Source organism: Panthera tigris, chromosome B1, assembly GCF_018350195.1.
Source record: "Panthera tigris isolate Pti1 chromosome B1, P.tigris_Pti1_mat1.1, whole genome shotgun sequence".
NCBI classification, from domain to species: domain Eukaryota; kingdom Metazoa; phylum Chordata; class Mammalia; order Carnivora; family Felidae; genus Panthera; species Panthera tigris.
Window position 1 is genome coordinate 21,349,224 of NC_056663.1, and position 21,669 is coordinate 21,370,892.

Here is a 21,669-nt window from a genome sequence, read left to right on the forward strand (position 1 = left end):
GAAGTGGATGAAACTGTGAATGAAAATCCAAGGACCTCAAGGGTCTTGGACATCCACTTCATACACATATCGGTCTTGGACTGTTAGCCTTAACTCAAAGTTAAATTAGGTGCAGCATACTCTGTTCAACAAGGGGGGGCGCAGGGAAAGGGGAGTTGAAACATTTAGAAGATCTTCCTTTTTTTAATCTAAAAGAGATAAAAAAAAATGTCAGCATGTCACGGGGAGATTTCAGTCATCTGAAAACTATTAAAACAGAGTCTGAGGGCTTCGAGCAAAATGCATTTCACTTTTCAGTGATTATTTTAACTAGTGCTAATATTTTATATGTTCTAAATTATTTCTAATTGCTCTTTTAAATTTTCAAATGGATTCTACAATTAGTTTTATCAAAATCCTTATTACAGATGATTATACTTCAATATCCAGAAAGGGGGGGGGGGGAAAAGGTATTTGATTGTTGAATTTGTGTCTTAGTTTGCTAGGGATGCCGTAACAAAGTGCTGCTGACTGGGTGGCTTAAACAATAAAACATTTATTTTCTCAAAGTGCTGGAAGCCAGAAATCTGAGATCAAGATGTCGGCAGGCTGGGCCTCCTCCGAGGCCTGGCTCCTTGGCTTGTAGACAGCCATCTTCCCCCTGCATCTTCACACGGTCTTTCCCGTGTACCTGTGTCCAAACTTCCTCCAACGAGTATTAGAACTCATCCTAATGACCTAATTTTAACTTAACTACGTCTTTAAAGGCTCTCTCTCCAAACAAAGTCAGATTCTGAGTTACAGAGGGTTAGGGTTTCAACATGAATTTGGGGGGAGTGAGGGAGGGAATTCAGCCCATAACTTGAAACCATAAAAACATTACAAAGCTGTTTACGAACATCTGAGTGATCAAATAATAAAAAGGTAAAAGAGATAATACTCTCATAAAGGATTCACGTTCTTTGATGCCTAAAATGTCTACCGGGCTCACAAAAGGCTCAAATAAACACGTTTAATTTGTCTCCTTTCATTTAAGCAAAAGTAAGTATCGAATACTATTGTCTACAATCCTCTGTGTCAGGGAGACATTGTTAGGGTTCTCATTAAATTTTCTGTGGATTATCTACATATAATAAGAAAGTTCAGCTTGCCTAATAGAGTAAAGCCTTCTTAAAATTTGGATTGAATAATTTCAGATCTCCCAGCAATCCACACCCTGGTATATAGGTTTCTTTTTGATAAACTTTTAAAATTTGGGGTCTTCAGAGTAGAGTCAGTAATAAATTCAAAATAAAAATTCAATATCCACATTATTAAATTCTCAGTTCTTATTTTATGTGACATGTATTTGTTGATTCCTACCTGCTCTCTAAGACCCCTTTCCCCCTTCCTCACCTCCCTTCCCCCCTCCCTCAAGCTTCTCCTTCTCAGTCTTCTTTGCTGGGTCCTAGTCATCTCTTGAACTCTCAATGTTTTGTCTCTACTCACTTCCCATTTATTACCCCAGGTGGGACAAATGTATCCAGTGTTAACTCTCCGAATCCATTTATATGCTGAAGATTCCCAAATGTATTCCTCCAGTCCAGACTTTCTCCTAAATGCCAAAGTCACAAATCCAAATGCTCACTCCACATCTCTATTTCAATGTTAACATACCCACCACTGGTCTAAGATCACCTCCTTCTACCTGCAATTTTTCCATCTCAGCTGACTGCCATCCTTGAGGGTGTTTAGCCCCAAAACACTGGAATCCTATTTACTCTTTTTTTTCCACAACTCAGGTAAATAGGTCTGGAAATTCTGTGGTTACTACTTTGAAAATACATCCACTACCCCCATTATGGTCTGATATACTATTTTTTCTCACCTGGACTGATGAAGTAGTCTACTTGTTACACAGCAGTAGGAACGATCTTTAAACATAAGTCAGAGTACGTCACTGTAGTACTCAACATCCTGCAATGGATCACTTCTCTCACCCCAAAATCTTCCCAGTGGTCTACGGGGCCCTATATAATCTCTGCCTTTTCCACACCCCTTCGACCTTGTCACCTATGTCTCTTGCCCCATTCCCTCCTCTCCAGGCAAAATGATCTCCTTATTCCTCCTCTAACTGCTTGCAGACTCCTGTCTTAGGACTTTCAGCTGGACTGTTCCATCTCCCTGTGATGCATTTCTTCCTCACACCAGCATGGTTCAATCCCTCAGCATCTCTAAGGTTATTGCTCAAATTTCATGAGCGCCCTTCCCCCCACTGCTACCATATTTAAAATGTGAATCTTCCACTGGCATTCCCAATCCTCTTTGCCTTGCTTTTTGCCATGACACTTAGGTCATAGAAGCTACTTGTTTAGGTTTCTTATTTGTTCTCCCTACCCCTGCAACTAGAATGTTAACTTTAAGAGCAGCAAATATTTTTGAATGAATGAATAAATTAAAAGGGCATTCTTTAAATCATGGATGGTTGAAACGTACTCAATTCTTGGATTTGGTAATTATTTGTTAAATGCACGTTTGGGTGCGTCTATAATGAATCCCTACTCCTTACCCCCTTCCGACTGACATCCTGCTCTCAGTTCTTAGCTTTTAGTATGTCCTAGTCCTGGAATAGGTGACATTTCATTAAAAATATGCTATGATCCAAGCCTGATTAAGGCAAACCGGTCTCTCTCCTTCACCCCTGCACATTCACTGACCTCCCTAGAGATGCCCTGAATAATCATTGGTCGTAGTTAAGTACATAAATCTCTTACTGTCTTTCTTCCTAAAACATGTCATATGGACTTGCCTACTTAGAAATAAATTCGATCACAGATTAGCCCCTGAAGTTTGGAGCAGGCTTATGACTTCCAGTTCGCAGCTCATAATAGAAATCTCTTACCTTGTCTGTAAGTGGTATCAGGTGTCTCTCATGACACCTTGACGTCAGCTGTTTTGCGGCAGGCTGCTTTTCCCATTTGTACCCCCAAAGTGAATAACATGTGCGGTAGAGAGACTATATTTTAAGGCACACCATCTTTCATATCCCTGCAAATTTGGTGAGAAGCCACACTTCAGATTCTCTACCTACAACTTTGAGATGACTCTTGGGCCCCCAAAAAGATCAGGGACAGACTCCTGTCTGAATTTCAAGACACCTCGTTTGAAACACACCCTTCAAATACGGTGAAAATCCAATGTTTACATAATGCAACTAACACAGAGGCAGAAACTTGATTTTTTTCTCTCTATAAGAAAATACGTAACCATGACAAAGCATTTCAGTTTTCCAAATTTCACTGAATTATAATCCAATAAGCCTATAAAGTTCTTGGAAATACATGAACTGCTTTTTACAAGGATTATATCTATCATAAGATGATCATGAAAACAAAGTGCCTTAACACTGCTGTATTCTTAGGATATTGGTTTTAAAGGACATTTAAAGAACAAGTTTTTTTTGTTTACTGGTGTTTATTTTGCTGATGCACTCCTCTGCTCCTGTAGGGTGGCAATGCTTGTGGATAAATCCAGAGAGGTCAAATTAAGTATAACAGGAATGCTTAATTTACACTTCACAGGAGGGGAAATTTCGGGATGCCGCGGAGAAATACTGACAAAGAAATAAAACTCAATCATCTATAAAAGCCCTTCTCTGTCATTTGCATTTTTAAAATGTAATCACCAACATGTCTAAAATGAACTGCCATCAAGTACGCATTTCAGAGTGCAGAGAAGCGCTAAATGATAAATGCGGCATGTAGTTTTCGCTGAAGAGTGCCTCCAAATAAAAATGGATTTTGTAACATTTCTGGCACTAATATTGATAATTGAATTTAAAAGTCGCAGTCAGATGAAAAGTCAAGTGAGGGAAAATGCTACACAAACGTTTCACAATGTGACATAATTCTGAAAGGAACAATTTCAAGCAGTCGTGGTTTGTTACTTTACTGCTACCATATGCTTCTTAAGAAATCAGGTCACCTACCTCCTCCCTGCTGCCCTCGCCCCACCCCCTGCCCTGCAAATTCCACCTTTTTGCACTCTCAGCTTTGACTGAGATAAAAATTAAGATCTTACGATAAATTACCCTTAAGGGAATTGAAAGATATTTCAACGATTTTCTAACGAACTATGAAAGAAATTAATTCAATTATGTCCTACTTTTATTATTAGTTCCCTGTGGTACCTCTAAGTGGTAATATAAAATCATCGGGTTCCACATCATATTGAGACTGTCTTTCCAAACGATCTTTCTTTGGAAAACTGTTTTCCCAACAGAGAACATTAAGGATCTCTGCCATGTTCTAATATATCATTCTGCAAGTTAGTATTTCTACAGTCATGACAAACAGTGCTGGGGTCTCAGGGGACTCATGAACTCACCGCTTCCTAGAGAAAAGGAGGCTGAGGGATGTGATACAGCCATCAAAATACATGAAAACAGCACTATAAATTATAAAATGTAAGTCATGCTTCCATCACGAAAAAGCACAAATTTCCCATCAAGACAAAAAGTAAAAGCAAACAAAAACATTCATGAGAATTTTCTCACTGAGAACTCATCCATGTTCATTTCTGGGATATGTGACTTTTTTTTTTTTTTTTTTTTTTTGGTCTTCCTGGCACTTCTTCCTACCATGGAAGCCAGAAAGATCAAACACCTGCCTTGCTGAACCCTGCTGCCCGGGACACGGGCACAACAACCTCAGCTCGGCCAGCCGATGCTCCTGGAATCATCTTTACAGAGTCCTAGGGAGCGGTGGTGGTAGTTCCTGCACTCCTTGAGGGCCGACACCAGGACGGCGGCTCCCACAAAAGGCCATTCCTCTGGTACAATGTCAGCTTCGCTTCACCCACCTGTTCTTGGGTTTTGCCTATTTTCTAAGCTAGTTTCTACAGTCTTTCCATCAATGGAAAGGAGTTGTTTTCAGGAAGTTCTCTGCTTCCTCAGGTTCATCCACCACATCACATGCCCTGAGCTGGGAGCACAGTAAAAGCTGCCCAGGCATCAGGTAGGAAAGGACGGAGCTGAAAGAGCCACATAGTTCATAGCAGGAGCAGGAACTGCTGGTCGTAATTCTACTCTGAGATATTTACATGTGGTCAGATTCATAATATAATTAGAAATTCATTACTACCGAATGCTCTCCATCAGCTCTTTTTTTTTACCTACTTTATTGATTATTCGTTCATGCTGGCCCAGCAACCAATTCGTAGGCTCATAGGAGCAGGGAATTTTGTTTTCCATTTCTGCGTTCCTACCTCTTGGCTAGGGGAGTGGCATTCTGAAAGGGAATAGCCCCTCTCCTTCTGCCCAAGCCAGACAGAAGGGTTCAGGGTTCCCCACCCCTGCCCCGAGGTACTTTTTTTCCTAGCTATTAGGAAAAGATCTCCATTAAGTTTTCCTCTAAATCACCTCCGTAGGGGAAAGGGCCTGGCACATAACACGATTCAATAATGCTTTTGAATGAACCCTACTCAAACCCCTCTGACGCTGACTTCTTTCTAATGTTGCGGAAATGTTCCATCCCTAGAGACGATTAATTGCCGTGATTTAAGAAAGCATCCCTTTAGCTTTTGTTTAATTACTGGAAACACTGGAGCACGTATTTAATTTAATGGCATGGGTGACATTCTCAGTAAGCACTCAACAGTAAACCTTCTACAACAAGCCTTAGTTTAAATTGACTTTTTACTGCTGAATCCTATTCTTTGACTCATTTACATTATGCAATTGTGTGTTTATACATGAAAAATGGATAGAATAAGACTTATTAAAAATCACAAAGAGATCACTTCATCCAACAATTATGGAGCACCTCTACATGCTAACCACCACGATGACTGTTGTCTCTATCATACAAGACATGTTCTCTCTAACAAGATTTAATAGCAAGCAGTAATGCTGCGTCACTGAATACATCAAAAGAAAAAGAATTTTCTGACACACTAAATGGAACCAAAAAGGCATTAAGCAGAGTCTTCTTTTCTCCTACCTTCCCAGGGACCATTTATATGAAAGTCAAATGGTAGCACCGATCAAGAATTTGGAACATACACATTTGATTTTAGATTTGAAGAAATGTTGAGTTTTTAATCCCTCTTTCCTATAATTTAAAATCTTCAAATGATTTGAGATGCCCAAGAAGTCACACACCTGATATTACTGCGTCATTATTGTCAATGAGAAATAGTCTCTGAGTGATTTATACATTAAATATTTACATCAGTTTTCTACAGATGTACCCTCTGTGTCCTTTAAAGCTATTTTAGTAATTATAGATGGTAACACTTGTATTCACAAGATCATCTACCTGTAGTTTTTTCAAAAAAAAAGCTTTAGTGTTCTGTAATTTTTTTCAAATGATAGTTTACCAAAAACAAGACCACACTTCTATCTCTGTGTGGCTCAAATTCAACTCATGATGGAAGGTAATTTACAGCCCCATTCAGTCTCCATCCTTGAGCTTGCAACGACCTCGAATTAATGGTCGACCATAGCTTAAGAGTATCCAAGTATTAGATTTTATATATTCTCTCCTTAAGGATGTTTGTTTAAAAGAAGGAAAACATGACTGTGTATCTCTCACACTGATCTCTAAGTATGCAGACTAATTCATCTGATTCTTGGACATCTTCAATAATCACTGTGGAATATAAGAGAATGCAATCATTTCTGAGGATTGCTTATTAATCAAGACTTGCAAAACAGTGAGTAAGCCCCCAATATTCTAATGGGCTCACTTCTTAACAAACTCCAGACTAAGCAATCTCCTGCCTAAGGGCCAAGTCTAGCCAGCCAACTATTTTTGTAAACAAACTTTCATTGGAACAGTCATACCCACTTGTGAAGGTATTGTCTGAGGCTGCCTTTTTGCTGCAACAGCAGAGTTGAGCAGTTGTAACTATCTGGCCCAAACTATACATCATTCTAAAGATCTGAAACCATTTTGTAAAGGCTGTTGGCTCACTTTTCAGCTGTGTTAACTCTTATTAAACGACAACAAAGTTTAACAGAGTTGCTAAATAACTCTAGAGAGATCTGGTGGGGGGTTTGAAGGGAAAGCGAGACATTTTAACATTTGTACCAGGGCGGCTGAAGTCACAGCTGACACCTTCATTGGTTAATTTGGAGAAAGGACACAGAGCTCCAACATTTACCTTCACCTACAGATGCCGGAGGGAGGGGGTTGGCCTAGATAATCTCTAAGCTATTCAAGCTTCATGATTGCTTCAAATGACTTAAGTAAAGCCATAAGCAAACTCAGAACCATGTGTACACAACTGAATAATAAATGTTTCATGGCACCTGCCTGAAGTGACAGCAGGGAAGTAATACATTTTAGAAAAATGGAAACCAGGATGGCTAAAAGAGGGTATGTGGAAGTTTCTCGTACTCTTCCTGAAGCTTTTCTGTAAGTTTGCAATTGTAACAGAAAGGTATAAAGATAGTTAAAACCAATTTTGCATGTTTGCACTTAAAAGGGAAAATTTCTGTTACCCTCCTCAACAAGCGACGTTAACACAATAACTGCCATAATGGTTGTGTAAAACATACAAAGCATGTCCGGTACGTCCATGGAACCACGCAGGGCTGAGGCTGCGGACCACCCTTATTTCAATTCTGCATCCTAAATTGTACCCTTGGTACCTGTCTTACTTTATGGAAGCTGAGCTAACTAAAACCAAAGGGATCAAAATACAGAATAGACACAAAAGAAGCCGAGGTGGAGAGAACAGTAGGAAACAGAGGGAAGGAAAGAGGAAGCAATACTGTGAATAAAAGATCCTAGTTAATCAACAAACTATATCAACACGTTCCGACTGTTCACAAGTATTAGCAGACCTCTTTGATGTTTTCTTTGGCAGAATAGGAAGGAAACTTACTGAGAACCCTTGACTCATACAATATAAATACATCCTACGTATTTTATATGTGCATATTCCAAGAAGAGATAGGACTTTAATTTTATAAAATACAAACATCACGCTAACTGAACAAGTGCCTAGAGAGCCACACACATTCACATTGTTAAATATAGAAACTAACTGTAATGAGAATCATTATCTCCGGTTTCCAAGGATACCAAGATAAGCACTACTCCTAAATTGCAGTTCATTCAGCAAAGGGCACAGAGTAATTTATATTCAGGGTCATCCTCAGCTGACAGCAGATGTAAAAGGGGGACTAGGGTAAATCACCCGGTTTATATTATTCTATTCTGTTGCCTACTCCGGTTTCCAGTTACCACCACCCTCTGGTCCCAACCCTGGCCAATGTTTTCTAGGTGAAATTTGGAAAATCTGATTGTAAATATCAACTTCCCACAGGAGAAGAACCCACAAAGGGCAGGCAGTCTGAGATGTGATTAATGCGGGGGGGTGGGTGAGGAAGGCTGGAATTCCCACTTGCTTTGTTTATGGAAAGGAGAGGAGGCTGGTTTTGTGTGTCTGTCTCACCAGTCGCCACCCCTCCCAGTGCCTCTAAAGGAACTGTACAGTTAATTTCAACTTCCCACTCAACCAAGGCTGTCTATCCAAGCTATTAGAGCTTACCACTCCTAAACTGCCATAGTTTCTAGAATAGAAGGAAATTCACCTTCAATTTGTTCTGTCTTCTAGACTCCACAATGTAGACTTTCCTATGATTACTATTTTTGTTTCTATAGTAACAAAAATATAAAAACTACTTTCTGACAACCTCAGAGATATGGCCTCGGCATCATTTATTTGTTTATTCAAGACCATTTATTGATTGCTTTCAACATGACAGGCATCGTACTCGGGCAGACAGGCCCGATGATAGGATGATAGGAAACTTCACTTTGGATCACCTGGGAAATAATAACAGGCCATGTCATGTAGGCAGTTTAAAAAGAGGGATTCTCCCTCTTAGTCAAATTTTCACTTACTACAATGGTGATATAGATTTCATGGACATTTTAGATTTATCTTAAACTATCAGAAAGTATATATAAAAATCTGATCCCAATGTAACTATGATTTTTTCATCTATTCTTCCCCTATTACCTATCTATCCAATACGGTAAGACTTCCCACATAGCACTTGAGCCAGGATGGAGGTAGCTGCAAGGAGAGAAAAGGTCTGCCTGCCTTCACAGGCTTCCTGCTGATGGATAGGACACAATGGATCAGGCTAAGCTTCTTAGCTTAATGTGATGATGGAGGGAAATAAGCGCCTGTTTTTTGTTGCTGTTGTTTCTTACATGTTTATTTATTTTTGAAGGAGAGGGAGACAGAGCATGAGCAGGAGAGGGGCAGAGAGAGAGGGAGACGCAGAATTCGAAGCAGTCTCCAGGCTCTGAGCTGTCAGCACAGAGCCCAATGTGGGGCTCCAACCCACAAACTGGGAGATCATGATCTGAGCCAAAGTTAGACACTAAACCAACTGAGCCACCCCGGACCCTCCTTTAAAAAAACAAACTTTTTTTACTACTCAACCCTTTTAAAAAAAAGATTCACTGCTTTTGTACTGAAATCATTTTCACACTCAATACATAATAGTATCACATTTAAAAACTATACGAAATGGGCAGTTAGTCTCAATTCTCTTAAAAGTTGTGTCAGTCGTTATTTTGGTATACTATCGTGACACCTATTTCTTACAAGGAGCAACATTTTGAGGTAAGATGGCTTCAGACAAGATTCTATGAGTCTTGAAAGTTCTGAAATGCTTTAAGTTGATAAGGTCGAATTAAACAGGCCACTCTTTAACCTTTCTCCTTGTCCCACCAGAAGCTAGAGCTCTGTATGGCAAAAACGTAGGCACTTTCTCTGGTGAAACGACAAACACAAAAAAGCATTCACAAGTCCCCGGCAGAAAGGTCATCCTCTTTTAATACCTCTTCTGACAGCACAGACCAGCTTTCACAAACCTCTGAAGGCAGAAGCCTGCTCACGGCTATGACTGTAACGTCTAAACTACGGTCTTGCGTATTGCACACGTCTTGGAGAACACTTTCTGATGGCTCGCCCGCCTTCAGCCTCCTGAGGACTAGAAAGTGTACAACTGGCAATCCCCAAATGATAAAAGCAAAAACAAAAGACAAAAACAAACACCCAAAAGCCCCTGAGAGCTGTCACAATTTTTTTTTTTTTTAAGTGGATTAAGGACAACCAGGAAAGGACAGCTCTGACACCCGAGGCCGAGGCCACCATCCCCCGCGCGGGTCTGGCGCAGCCCGAATCCTGGGCCCAGCCTGGAGCCCTCCAGCCTCCAGCGCAGCCTCCGCGGGCCTCACCTCTCGGCGGAGGCTGCTGGCAGCGGGCACCGCGGTTCTCCCCGGTGCGGTCCCGCCGAGGTAGGGGGGTGTGGCTGGGGTGGCCGCGGCTAGCGGAAGGCGGAGGGGCGGCTCGACTGCGTACTCGGCGGAGTAGAGGTGACACCGTAACCGGAGTTGTAAGGGGGAGGCGAGGGGAGCGGAGCGAGGCTGCCCGGACGCCGGCTTCGGCCGCCGTGGCAGCGCCGGGGTGGGGGACGCGGGGGCGCACGGGGGTCTCGGGGTGCGGAGAGTGTCAGCGCCGCTGGGTGCGTCGGGGTCCCGGCGTCCCGGGACGGTCGAGGTGGCCGCGTTGCGGACGGAGGGCGCGCGGGGAGGCCGCCCACAGGTCGGCGCCCTCCCTCCGGGGACCGGCGGGGTGGGCCGGGGGCGGCGGGGGTCAGTGCCAGCGCGGCGCGCACTCACCTATGCACAGCTGGATGGCGTAGGCGTAGTAGGACCAGCCGAGCAGCAGGCTGATGAACACCACCGGGATCCAGTAGAGCACCCGCCGGCACCGCCGCCTGACGCTGCCCGGGCCCGAGGGCGCCATCTTCCAGCCGCATCCACCTGCCCAGCTCCGCCGCCGCCGCCGCCCGCGGGCCTGGCTCCGGGGCGGGCTGGCCGCGCCCCGCGCTCCCGGCGGGACGGGCCCGGGGGCGGCGGCCGGTTGCGCTGCGGCCACTGCCGCCGCCGTGGCGCTAAGTCCCCATCCCGCAGCCCCGAGCCAGCGCCGCGGACTCCCGGCTCCTCAGCCCGGGTGGAGGCGGAGGCAGCGAGAGGAGGGCGAGGAGGAGGAGGAGGAGGAGGAGGAGGAGGGGGAGGAGGAGGAGGAGGAGGGGCGGGGGGAGGGCGAGGAGGGGGAGGATCGGAAGGAGGAGGCGGGAGTCTCCGCCCCGCCCCCGCCCGTCCCCGCCCCTCCGTTCCCCGGCTGCCTCCTCCCGCCGCGCCCGCTGCGCCCTCGGGCGGCCACCCCTGCGCCCCGGGGCCCGTAGCGGCCCCGCGCCCCCTCGCCGCTGCCCCCCCCCCCCCACCAGGGGAGCCCGCGGTGGGAGTGAAGGAGCCCATCTCGGCCCTCCCGCCTCCCCCTTGGAGCCTGGCTTCGGGGTAGAGAGGAGGAGGCGGGCGCCACGGCTCGGGTCGGCGGCACTGGCTGCGGGCGTCGGGCGAGGGGCGAGGGAGCCCCCCCAGCCCCCGCTGGCGCCCGCAACTCGGGGCCCCGTCCGGGAGCTGCAGCCGCCACACTTCGCGCAGACACGCGCGCGGGGGAGGGGAGGGTGACAGAACCGACCCGGGAAGCTGGCCTTGGGCGCACGGGACCCCTCACCTGCCGAGGCAGGTAGGGAGCCAGTGGCCCACCCGGATAGACGCGCCACTAGAAAGCTTTCAGGCGCTGAGGCAAGGGACCCTCCCGGGCGTGGAAAATTCTCGCTTCAACTTGTGGGTCCGGGTAAACAGGCAGAGGGCAGCAAGGGCGGGGCCGATTGTCCAGACCTGCTGAATTGTCGTTTTGGGGGGCGACGAAGCCTACTTTGCTACACGGTTTTGGGGGGACGAAGGGGGGCCGCGTGCACCCCTCGGAAGGGTTGCGGGGCTGTCTGCTGGCGTGCAAGGGGACCGTGGAATGAGGAAGAAGCCCTGTGGTTGTGCATCCAGAGATCACCGGAGTTAGAATCACAGATGATTTGCTCTGGGAATCTGAACTCTTTTGTCACGTTACTTAGTGATTATGCATCACCATGCCCACCGCCGCCTGACACCGGAGTCCCGGGGTCCTTCCGTGGACTCTTCCCCGCCCCCCCCCCCCCCCAGCCCATTCTTCCCTACCATGCGTTCTTTTGTGGCGGCAATTCTAAATTTAGCATGTAGCTGGGTCTGGAGTGGTTGCTGAAAATCGTGGAGGGAATTCTAAAGGCAGTGAGACCAAAGCCCTAAAACACGAATGCTTTTGAGATTGTTTGCTTTTTAGCCTTCCTCTGATTCTGAACGCACCGATTCCAAAGGGAGACACCTCAATAAATGTACTGCATCTGAATTATATACATAATGACCATGTCTACTGTGCACAATTTTACTTAACATTAAAGAATGTATGTATTTAGGCCACACAGCAACCATATGGAATGAAAAAAAAAAAAGGTTCTGAATGGCATAAATTCAGTCAAAGAAATTTCAGCAGTTCTGCCTTTGCGATTATTTTTCTGTTGATTAAAAAAGCAAGCTACTCTCTCCTGAAATAGCTACTATATCACACACACACACACACACACACACACACACACACACACACACACCTCTTCACACTTCTATTCAAAAATGCAGAGAAAACGCCAGTCAAGTTTCTGTGGGATTTTAAATAATTGAAATGAGAACATTTCTGTCCCAGTGAATCATTTTATTTTGGTGCAGCACCTAATACCCTTTATTCGGTACCCTGTAGGGTAGATTAGTATGAAAACATAACTTCCCTGGAATCTTTAACTTTTCCCATGAATAGCAACCCTATGCTCCCACCAGAAGAATCTAAAGACAAAAAATAAAAGTCCCTACCAGTGAAGTGAGTAGCCGCATTTGGACAGCGAGACGGTAAAAACGGACTCAACAGCCGCCGCCCCCGCCTGCCGTCCTCCCTGATTGCCTGCGTGTGTCGCATTAGCAGCAGCGTGCTGAGGGCCAATTTTAATGCCGTTTGCCTCATTATTAATGTCAAAGACTCCTTCGTGGACTCCACCCCACCAAGACTAGCAAATCTGTGATGGAAGAAGGTCACCGATGATTCCTAAGGAATGAAATGCAAAGTCACATTTCCCATATGGGAGCAGTAGAATAAAATACAAACTGAACCTGATTAGGTAGTAGATGCTGTTCCTCTCCTAATCGTTTTACCAGGGTCTGGAGGTCCAAAATGGAATAGGATCACACAGTTGACATATCTTTTATCCCTTTGGAAGAATGTGTAGGTGTAACATCTTTGAAGGAGCCTACATTGTTACTACGTATCTAAAATGTTAAGTGTTCTCATTTGTAATAAATATTTGCGGAATAATCCCAACCTCCTTTTAGCCATTTTAAGAATACTACTATTACTGGGTTCTTCAAGGATATCACTCTTATCTTAAAAAAGAAAAAAAAAAAAAAAAGAATGTAGCCCAGGAATAATCATCTCCAAAGTCACACGATGACAAGACTTATCTCTGCCTAGGCTCTAATTAGGCAGGCATAAGCATGCATTCACAAACGTAAGCTTTTGGGTTGAGTACCCAATCTCTAGATGTTAGGATCTAGTAAGAGTGGAGGTAAAGCTTTAATTTCAGAATAGAGAGACTTTGATTTTTTTTTTTTTTTGCCTTGTTTAAGGCTGTGCATCAACAGGAAGACAATTTGAAGGTAATAGACAATTAAGAAACTTCACTAGAGACTCTTTCACTAGAAGTACAGAAGGTTCAACTCACAAATTTTAGATATTCAATCATTACATCAAATTGTGAATTTCATGTGATAATTTTGATAAAACTGCTGTGGCCATTTATAAAAAAGAGAGTCAGCTACAGCTAAAGAAGGAGAGGGCAACACTAACGGAAAGGGAATGGCCAGGCAAGCAGGAAGCCAAAGGGGGCACACAAGAAGAAGAGAAAGGCTTCCTTACCAGGCCCAGCCAGACCCTAAGAATGCTAATTCCATCCTTACCAGGCCTCTGCCTAGATGCTCCACCCACTCAGTAGTTTATCAAAGTCATTCACCTCCAAAATTTCAAAATCTCTATTATCAGACCCTGTTCCCACAGAGGAAACTTGATTTTCCTCTTCTGTCTCCAGTCAAGTACTTTGAACCACTCCCCCCCATTCTGTAGTCCCCAGTCTCAAATCTATTTTACTATCATTGTTAAGACTCCAAATCTTCCTCCTTCTTCCAGAGCCAGATTAAAATGTCCACTTGCTTCCTTTCAGAGTGTGAATCAAGAATAACGTGGCAACCAAGCCTGGGGAGCCATGGACCCATCCTGAGTCTCGGGCCACCATTCATGCTGTCTATCCTCTACCACCCTTAAGTCATCTTTTTAGCAAAACTACGCACCAGAAACGTTATTAGGTCACTGGCTTGATAGTTTCTGTTTGCTTCCAGAAGTGTTCTAGGAGGGAAACATTGCATCTTTGAAGTGTAAAGTCGATTTTATTACTCTCAGGTATGTGAGAAATGGATTGTATTGATATTGCTATTAGGATATGGTACGTGATAAATACTGCCTCCGAAATTTACAAGGACAGAAAGGAAGGAAGTTGAGATCTGGATGCATTCCTTTACTTAGGATTTTTTCTCCCATCCTTCTTAGAGCGGTCGGCAAATATATTGATGATCCTGTTTCATTACTTTCTTAAACTAAACTTAAATCCTTTTGTAAGTTATCAGTCCGTGACATCAGTGACGCTAGTGTTCATTAGCACTTTTATAATAGTGGCCAAGATACTCCCCGTGGGAGAATGGTAGCCTGCCCAAACCACATGTTGTTTCCGGACACAGGTAAAATAAAAGCCGTTTTAGAAAGGGAACCTGGCTCAGGGAATGCGGATACAAAGTAGTGCCAAGAGACACTTTGGCTCCCAGAGATCGACAGTTTGCAGTTAGCACGAAATGGAATGGAGTATGATGAAAGATAACTGCAAAGGCTTAAGAAATAGGTGGTTGATTGGGTCGACACATTGGGGAAACTGTGAAGCGGGAAAAACTGGCAAACTTGGCCTTTCAAGCGCTCTAGGATCTCTATGGTGGTATTCACCTATCTCACCACTAGATGGCAGGCGCACACCAAGGCGGTATTCACCTGTCTCACCACTAGATGGCAGGCGCACACCAAGCCGTGCGGCTCGGAATTTTTCAGAGATTTCAATAGCAGCGACCCTTAGCTTCACCAAGGCAATTATCAATTACGAATTTAACTTCAATGCACAATTGTAACTAATTATAATTATATTTTAATTCCACAATGTATGTGATACTTTGGTGGCTAATGATTAATTACTAAAAAAACAATATTTGGAAAATTGAAAAGAAGTAAGAGAACATTTTTCTGTATAGCGAAGTCATTTTGATCATGCTTACTTACACTTCTTTACAGTTTGTGCTAGGGTTAATTTTTTTTAGAAACAGATCAAAAGTTTTCACTTAAGTGAATGCTGGGGCCTACACTAACCTCCCTCCCTTGCCCCCAAATGGGAAGAAGGCAGTGTCTGTGAATCAAAAGGTAGGCAGACGTTTACACCTCATGGGCTGGCAGCATCTTTAAGGAGTGACACAAAGACAAAGCTTCAATTAGACATTACTTGATGTGGCCATTGTGGAGTTGAAAGGTCAGTGGCTAGCAGACCAAGGGCAACAGAATCCCGCATTGTGCTGGCAAGTGTCCAGTGCCATCAGGGCAAGTAATGGCATCCTCCGCAGACTGTTCTTGATGGCAGGATCTTGGCCACGCATCAGATTCTTTGCTAACTCAAGCTTCATTCTTCAGGCTTCCTGTTGATTCTGCGGGGGGTGGGGGGGGTCCGTAGACACGCGAAAACATTTTCGTGTGTGTGAGTCAACTGGCACTGACTTGTGTTTGCAACCAGGAGTGTTGACGGGATCATAGTTTTAATTTTATTCTGTATCCTGTTTCTTAAAGGATCAGTTTCAGCTCATGGACGCTGAGGCACTACGAGAAATTAGGGATACAGGAAGTGGGGACAGAGGAATCTCCTTGGTGCCTTTCAAGTCATAGTGGCTAGACCTGCACTGTCCAATAAGTAGCTGCCAGCCATATGTAGCTCTTCAAACTTAAATTAATTTAAATAAAATAAAAATTAAAAATTCTATTTTCTCAGTCATAGTAGCCACGTTTCAAGTGTCCGCAGTCATTTCTATCTAGCAGCAACTGTACTGGACAGTGAAGGTCTAGAACATTTCCTTCATCAAAGGAAGTTCCACTGGATAGAACTGACTAGACATTTTATCTTGTCTGAATATTCATGAGTCGGGCTTTAGATTTATAAATGCAGCAAACAAAAAAGTTCCCTCTCTAATTAAAGAAACAAAAAAATGAAGGGTAGCAAAAAGTTGAAAACATTTTTAGGCTCACAATATTAGGAGCTTTCTTTCTTTTTAAAAAAAAATTCTTTTAGTGTTTATTTTTAGAGAGAGAGAGAGAGACCATGCACAAGTGGGGGAAGCGCAGAGAGAGAGGGAGACACAGAATCCAAAGCAGGCTCCAGGCTCCGAGCTGTCAACACAGAGCCCGAGGTGGGGCTGGAACCCAGGAGCTGGGAGATCATGACCTGAGCTGAAGTCGGATGCTTAATTAACCAACTGAGCCATCCAGGCACCCCTAGGAGCTTTCTTTCTTTGAAGATGTAAGTTTAAAGATAAGGAGCCAGAAGGATCATAACAGAGGGGGAAGAGGTAACACTAGATATTCTTCAATCTGAAGCTTGTATACTAATGATTGCTTTCAAAAGATACGCAGGGAGAAACTTATCAGAATACTGTACTCAAATTCCTATACAAAAAACTGAATCTTGGATTTAGCTTTTCAGCCAAGTGTGCTTGAAGATATAGCTTCCACACTAAGGAAAACTCCAACCTGTCTGTCTTCATCCACTGGGCATCAGGACCCTTTGTCTTTTGTTGGTTGAGCAGATAATCATTGGGTTGCTCAAAGAATTGCCTATATTCAGCTCTGTCTTTGTCAAGCTGTAGGGTAGATTTAGTGTGTCTTGCCCAGTGGTCTGTACAAACCCACATTAGCTCTGGTTCAAGACACCCTCTTCTCCATAAATAAATAAGTAAATAAATAAATATTAATTTAAAAAATATTTAATGTTTACTATTGAGAAGCATTTTTAGGTGTTGTGCAAAGACTTTAAATGTAACTTGAAGATCAAGCTCGGAGTGTGGTTTATAATTGTGGAAAGGAAAAAAATTAACCAGGTTTTTTTTGGGCTATGAAAAGAACAGGGAAAATGACTAATAAATATTTAATGATGACATTTAACAAAAAAAGGCATGTTGGCTCAGATTTGTAGTAGAAAAATTTTGATCATCAGGGGTTCTTCCAACAGCTAGAATTTATCCAGTGTAAATTATGCTTTATGCCTCAGGATCTTTGAGTCTACAATTATTTTCAAGGATACTTAGACACTCCATATTCTGAATTTCTTTGGATTATTTCACTGGTTGATAACACTTTTCTCTGTTTGCTCACATGTCAGTCTCTTTGATAATGGATCATGCTATGAAATGCTAGCTTCATGGTGGAATATCAATGACTTTTATATCTGGAATATGAAGTGATGTAAGTTTTTGTTTCTCAAACACTCAAAATGGTGGTTGAGGGTTCAAAGTCCAAATGATCAGAGATCTTGGATTTTATGCTTTGAGCCAAATAATAAGCTTGAATAACAAATGTTCATTCTTTTAAGCATTCCCTTGAATATTTTTAATGGTTAGAAATATTTTTAATAGATAGATAAGTTAAATTGGACTTTATTTATATATGATGTGATAATGAAACTTTTCCAGTGGTAAAGATAGTGACCTATAGGAATTTATAATTATTCTTTAATTAGAAGCATCTCAGATACAATAAACTACGCATATTTGAATACAGATTCCAGTGACTTAAACTAATGTTATAAACATCAGTTTTCCATTATTTTGTTAAATATAGCAAGCACTTCCTCCAACACTGGAATAAAATATCTGGTTTGGCTGAAAGTACTAATTAATTTTCTTTATAAAAAGGTCAGTTATAACTACAACCCTTAGAAAATAGCTGGAGTTTCCGATATGTTTACAAAATTTAAATATCATGAAACTGTTGAAGCTGCTTAAACATCAGCCGTGAACTTTTCAAAATTCATGTAGTGTATTATTTAACAAATGTTTATTGATTGCCTACTGTATGCTCAGGTACTGGGGATATTTAAACTAAATAACATGGTCTCTAGCTTCAAGGAGCTTATGGGTTAATGTTTATTTTTCAGAGACAGAGACAGAGCATGAGTGGGGGAGGGGCAGAGAAAGAGGGAGACAGAATCCGAAGCAGGCTCCAGGCTCTGAGCTGTCAGCACAGAGCCCGACGCGGGGCTCGAACTCAAGGAACGCAAGATTATGACCTGAGCCAAAGTCGGACGCTCAACCAACTGAGCCACGCAGGTGCCCCTTGGAGCTTATGGACCAATGTGAGACCAATGTACAAGTACTTTCAATAATGATCTAACTGTACATTTAGTACTGTGCCAAGCACATCGTGCCTGGAATGTGCCTAGAAAAGTAACAAAAACGGAATTTGTGCTAAAGTGGAAAGGATAAGGAAGAGTTTGCATCACGGAGAAATGAAGGGACGGTTTTCTCGCACAGGGAATGCCTTCTTCTCTTGAGAGGCCTATTTTGGGAACTAGAAAGGAAGGGAATAGATTAGTCATGATCCAGCCAGAAAAGCAAAACCCACACCAGGTAGTTCAGTGGGAGGAACTTAACATGGGAAATTAAATTTAAAAAATGTTAGGACATTGAAAGAGCAACCATGGTGAAGTGAGACAAACACAAGATTGGCAACCGCAGGAGGTCACTTGCTCCCCAGAACAAGGGGAAGGCGGTGGTGCTACGGCCCACGATGATGGGTCGCCTGGTAAATACCGGGGGCCACTGAGGTGATGTAGCCACTGCTGGGGGCACAGTGGAGGGAGGGAGAAGAGAGAGAGAGAATGAGGGGGAGAGAGAAACACGAAATTTAGTTGCAAGCCAGATGGCAAGGGAGCCTGGAGAACCCTGGTTTGCAGAACAGTGCCCTGAGCATAAAGCAAAACAGAAGAAGGATGAGGAATAATCTAAGACCAGACAGGCCACTGACCAACAGAAGGGAGCTTAGAGTAGAGGAACAGTCAAAGATAAAGTAGGTGTCAGCTCATTAAGACAAAAGAAAAAGAGGGCACCCGGGGGGGGGGGGGGAGGTGGCTAAATTGCTTGAGCGTCCGACTTGGGTTCAATCGTGATCCCACGGTGTGTGAGTTTGAGTCCTGCACCAGGCTCACTGCTGTCACCCTGTCAGCTTCAGATCCTCTGTCCCCCTCTGTTTCTTCCCCTCCCCAGCTTGTGCTCTCTCTCTCTCTCTCTCTCAAAAAATAAATAAAACATTAAAAAAAAGAAAAGAAAAAGATATTGGGATGTTTGGATGGCTCAGTCAGTTGAGTGTCCAACTCTTGATTTCGGCTCAGGTCAGGATCCCAGGGTCATGGGATTGAGCCCCGTGTTGGGCTCCATTCTGAGTGAGGAGCCTGCTTAAGATGTTCTCTTTCTCTCTCCCTCTGCCCCTCTCTCCTGCTTACACACACACACACACACACACACACACACACAACTTTCTCTGTCAAATTAAAAAAAAAAAAGGTCTTGTATGCTATTCAGAATTTGAATTTTTCCTAATAGCCACTAGAGAGCTTTCGAATAATTTAAAACAAGAGAACAAACTCTGGGTATGAATTCCAGTTCTGCCACTTACTAGCTCTTTGATAGGAGAACAAGATGCTTAATTTACATTAGAGACATAATTCTGAAAGCACTATAGTGGATAAAGTGGAAAGACAGAAAAGAAAAGATTAGAAACCCTTGTTCTCGACCCCTTGCAAGAAAATAAAATCCTGACCTGGGACCATGGCAAAGGGGATGGAGAGGAGGGGAAAGAGTCTAGGAAAAGCCAGAGGGATCTGAATAGGAAAGAGCAGATTTCCTAGATTTTGGAGTCTGCAGAAAGGGAATCTGGGAGAAGGCCCAAGGGATGGACAGGTTCATAACCCCCACTAGGCTCATCATACACCATAGCAGGGCCCGAATCCATTTTTGAACTTCCGAGATCTTGATTTTCAGAATCCCTCTTCATGACCTCCAGTCTCCACTCGACTGCAGTCACCGAGGAAGAAAATGGCTCTGGCTGCCTCCACTGCCATTCACCGTGACTTCTGAGGAGATGTTGTTTCTAAGTAACGTGCATAAAAGATCACAGAGTTAGAAAGGTGGAAATGGTTACTTCTTTCTCCTTTGGAGATGCCTACACATACCCATTCCACGTAGGTAACTTAGGGCATCTGTGAGGTTTTCTTTGGAGATTTTATCTGAGTTACACCTTCATGTATAACGCTTCACACTCTGGTCCGGTTTGGTGTCGTTTAGGTTTGCTGCTCACTCAGTGTTAGGGGTGCAGCTCTGAAAAGTCACTTCCTTGTCCTCTGTGTTTTCGATGAAAAAGCAGAAGCAGTAAAGAGATCAGACAACTTGCCCAAGGTCATGCTGTGCTATCCGAGAACCTGAGTCAAGAACCCAGGCCGCCTGACTCCCAGCCTGCTGTTGTTTGCTGTCCGCTGCGAGTATAGAGTATAAAGGAACCGCCTTGGTGTCTTTAAAGGCAAGACAGTTCATTGCGCGGGACTGTCCTGAGCACTGTGGCTCATTCAGCATCCCTGGTCCCATTGCTCCCTAAATGCCAGGACCAACGCTCCTAGACATTCTGACGAAACCATCCTCTCCCTGGAGACACTACCACCTTCAAGACAACCACCATTAGACTAAAGAATAGTACAGAAGCTTCTATCTTTATTTTTTATGTTTATTATTTATTTTTTCAGAGAGGGAGAGACAGAGACAGAGTGTGAGCAGAGGAGGGGCAGAGAGAGAGGGAGACACAGCGTCTGAAGCAGGCTCCAGGCTCTGAGCTGTCAGCACAGAGCCTGACGTGGGGCTCGAACTCACGGCCCGTAAGATCATGACGTGAGCCGCCGTCTGATGCTTAACCGACTGAGCCACCCAGGCACCCCCAGAAGTTTCTATCTTAAACAGATAGTGGAATGTAGGATTATTTTACCATAATGTCCATTTGCATAGAAAAAGAGTACATTTATGTTAAACTATATAATGAAATATCCTCATTTGGAAGAACGTTAAGTTTGTTTCCAGAGACATCGAAGAAAAGATGAAGTTTTATCATGTTTGCATCGCATGAGTGTGGTCATATCTCAGGCCAGATATTAGAAATATAACGGAAGTACCTGGGTTAAAGAATTCCGTTAGCTTCAGGCGGTTGCACCAAAAAATCTGGGTGCGAATTCCAGTTTTGCCACTTACTAGCTGTTTGATCTTAAGCAAGTTACTGAAATTCCTCGACCTTTCTTAAGGATATTTCTTGTTTTCTCAACAAAAAAGATGGAAAAGCAACACGTGAAAGTCCTTTAATAAATCCAGTCATTCATCCACTCATTAAAGTTTGATGGGTTCCTGAGTTTGAGGTATTGTGATAGGTGATGATACATGGTGAGCCAAAAAACCACACCAAACACGACAAAGAACCTGCCTTAATGAAGTTTATAATACAGCTAAAGAAAATGTCCACGTTTGCAGCTGCTTTTTG

General features: G+C 43.6%; 1 protein-coding gene across 3 annotated transcripts in view; it reads right to left on the minus strand.

Moving 5' to 3' along the window:
* Positions 1–10,834, minus strand: part of ZDHHC2 (zinc finger DHHC-type palmitoyltransferase 2) — a 72,104-nt gene extending 61,270 nt beyond the window's left edge. For 2 of the 3 annotated variants that reach the window (XR_006216531.1, XM_042983050.1), the window contains exon 1: positions 10,668–10,831. Coding sequence is in view for 2 of the 3 variants with exons in the window: in XM_042983050.1 (XP_042838984.1) it covers positions 10,668–10,794 (127 nt within the window). In the remaining variant the exon portion in view is untranslated. Of the gene's footprint in view, positions 1–10,667 lie in introns of all 3 variants that reach the window. The other variant, XM_042983051.1, reaches the window with a different exon arrangement.
* Between the last annotated feature and the right edge of the window lie 10,835 nt (positions 10,835–21,669).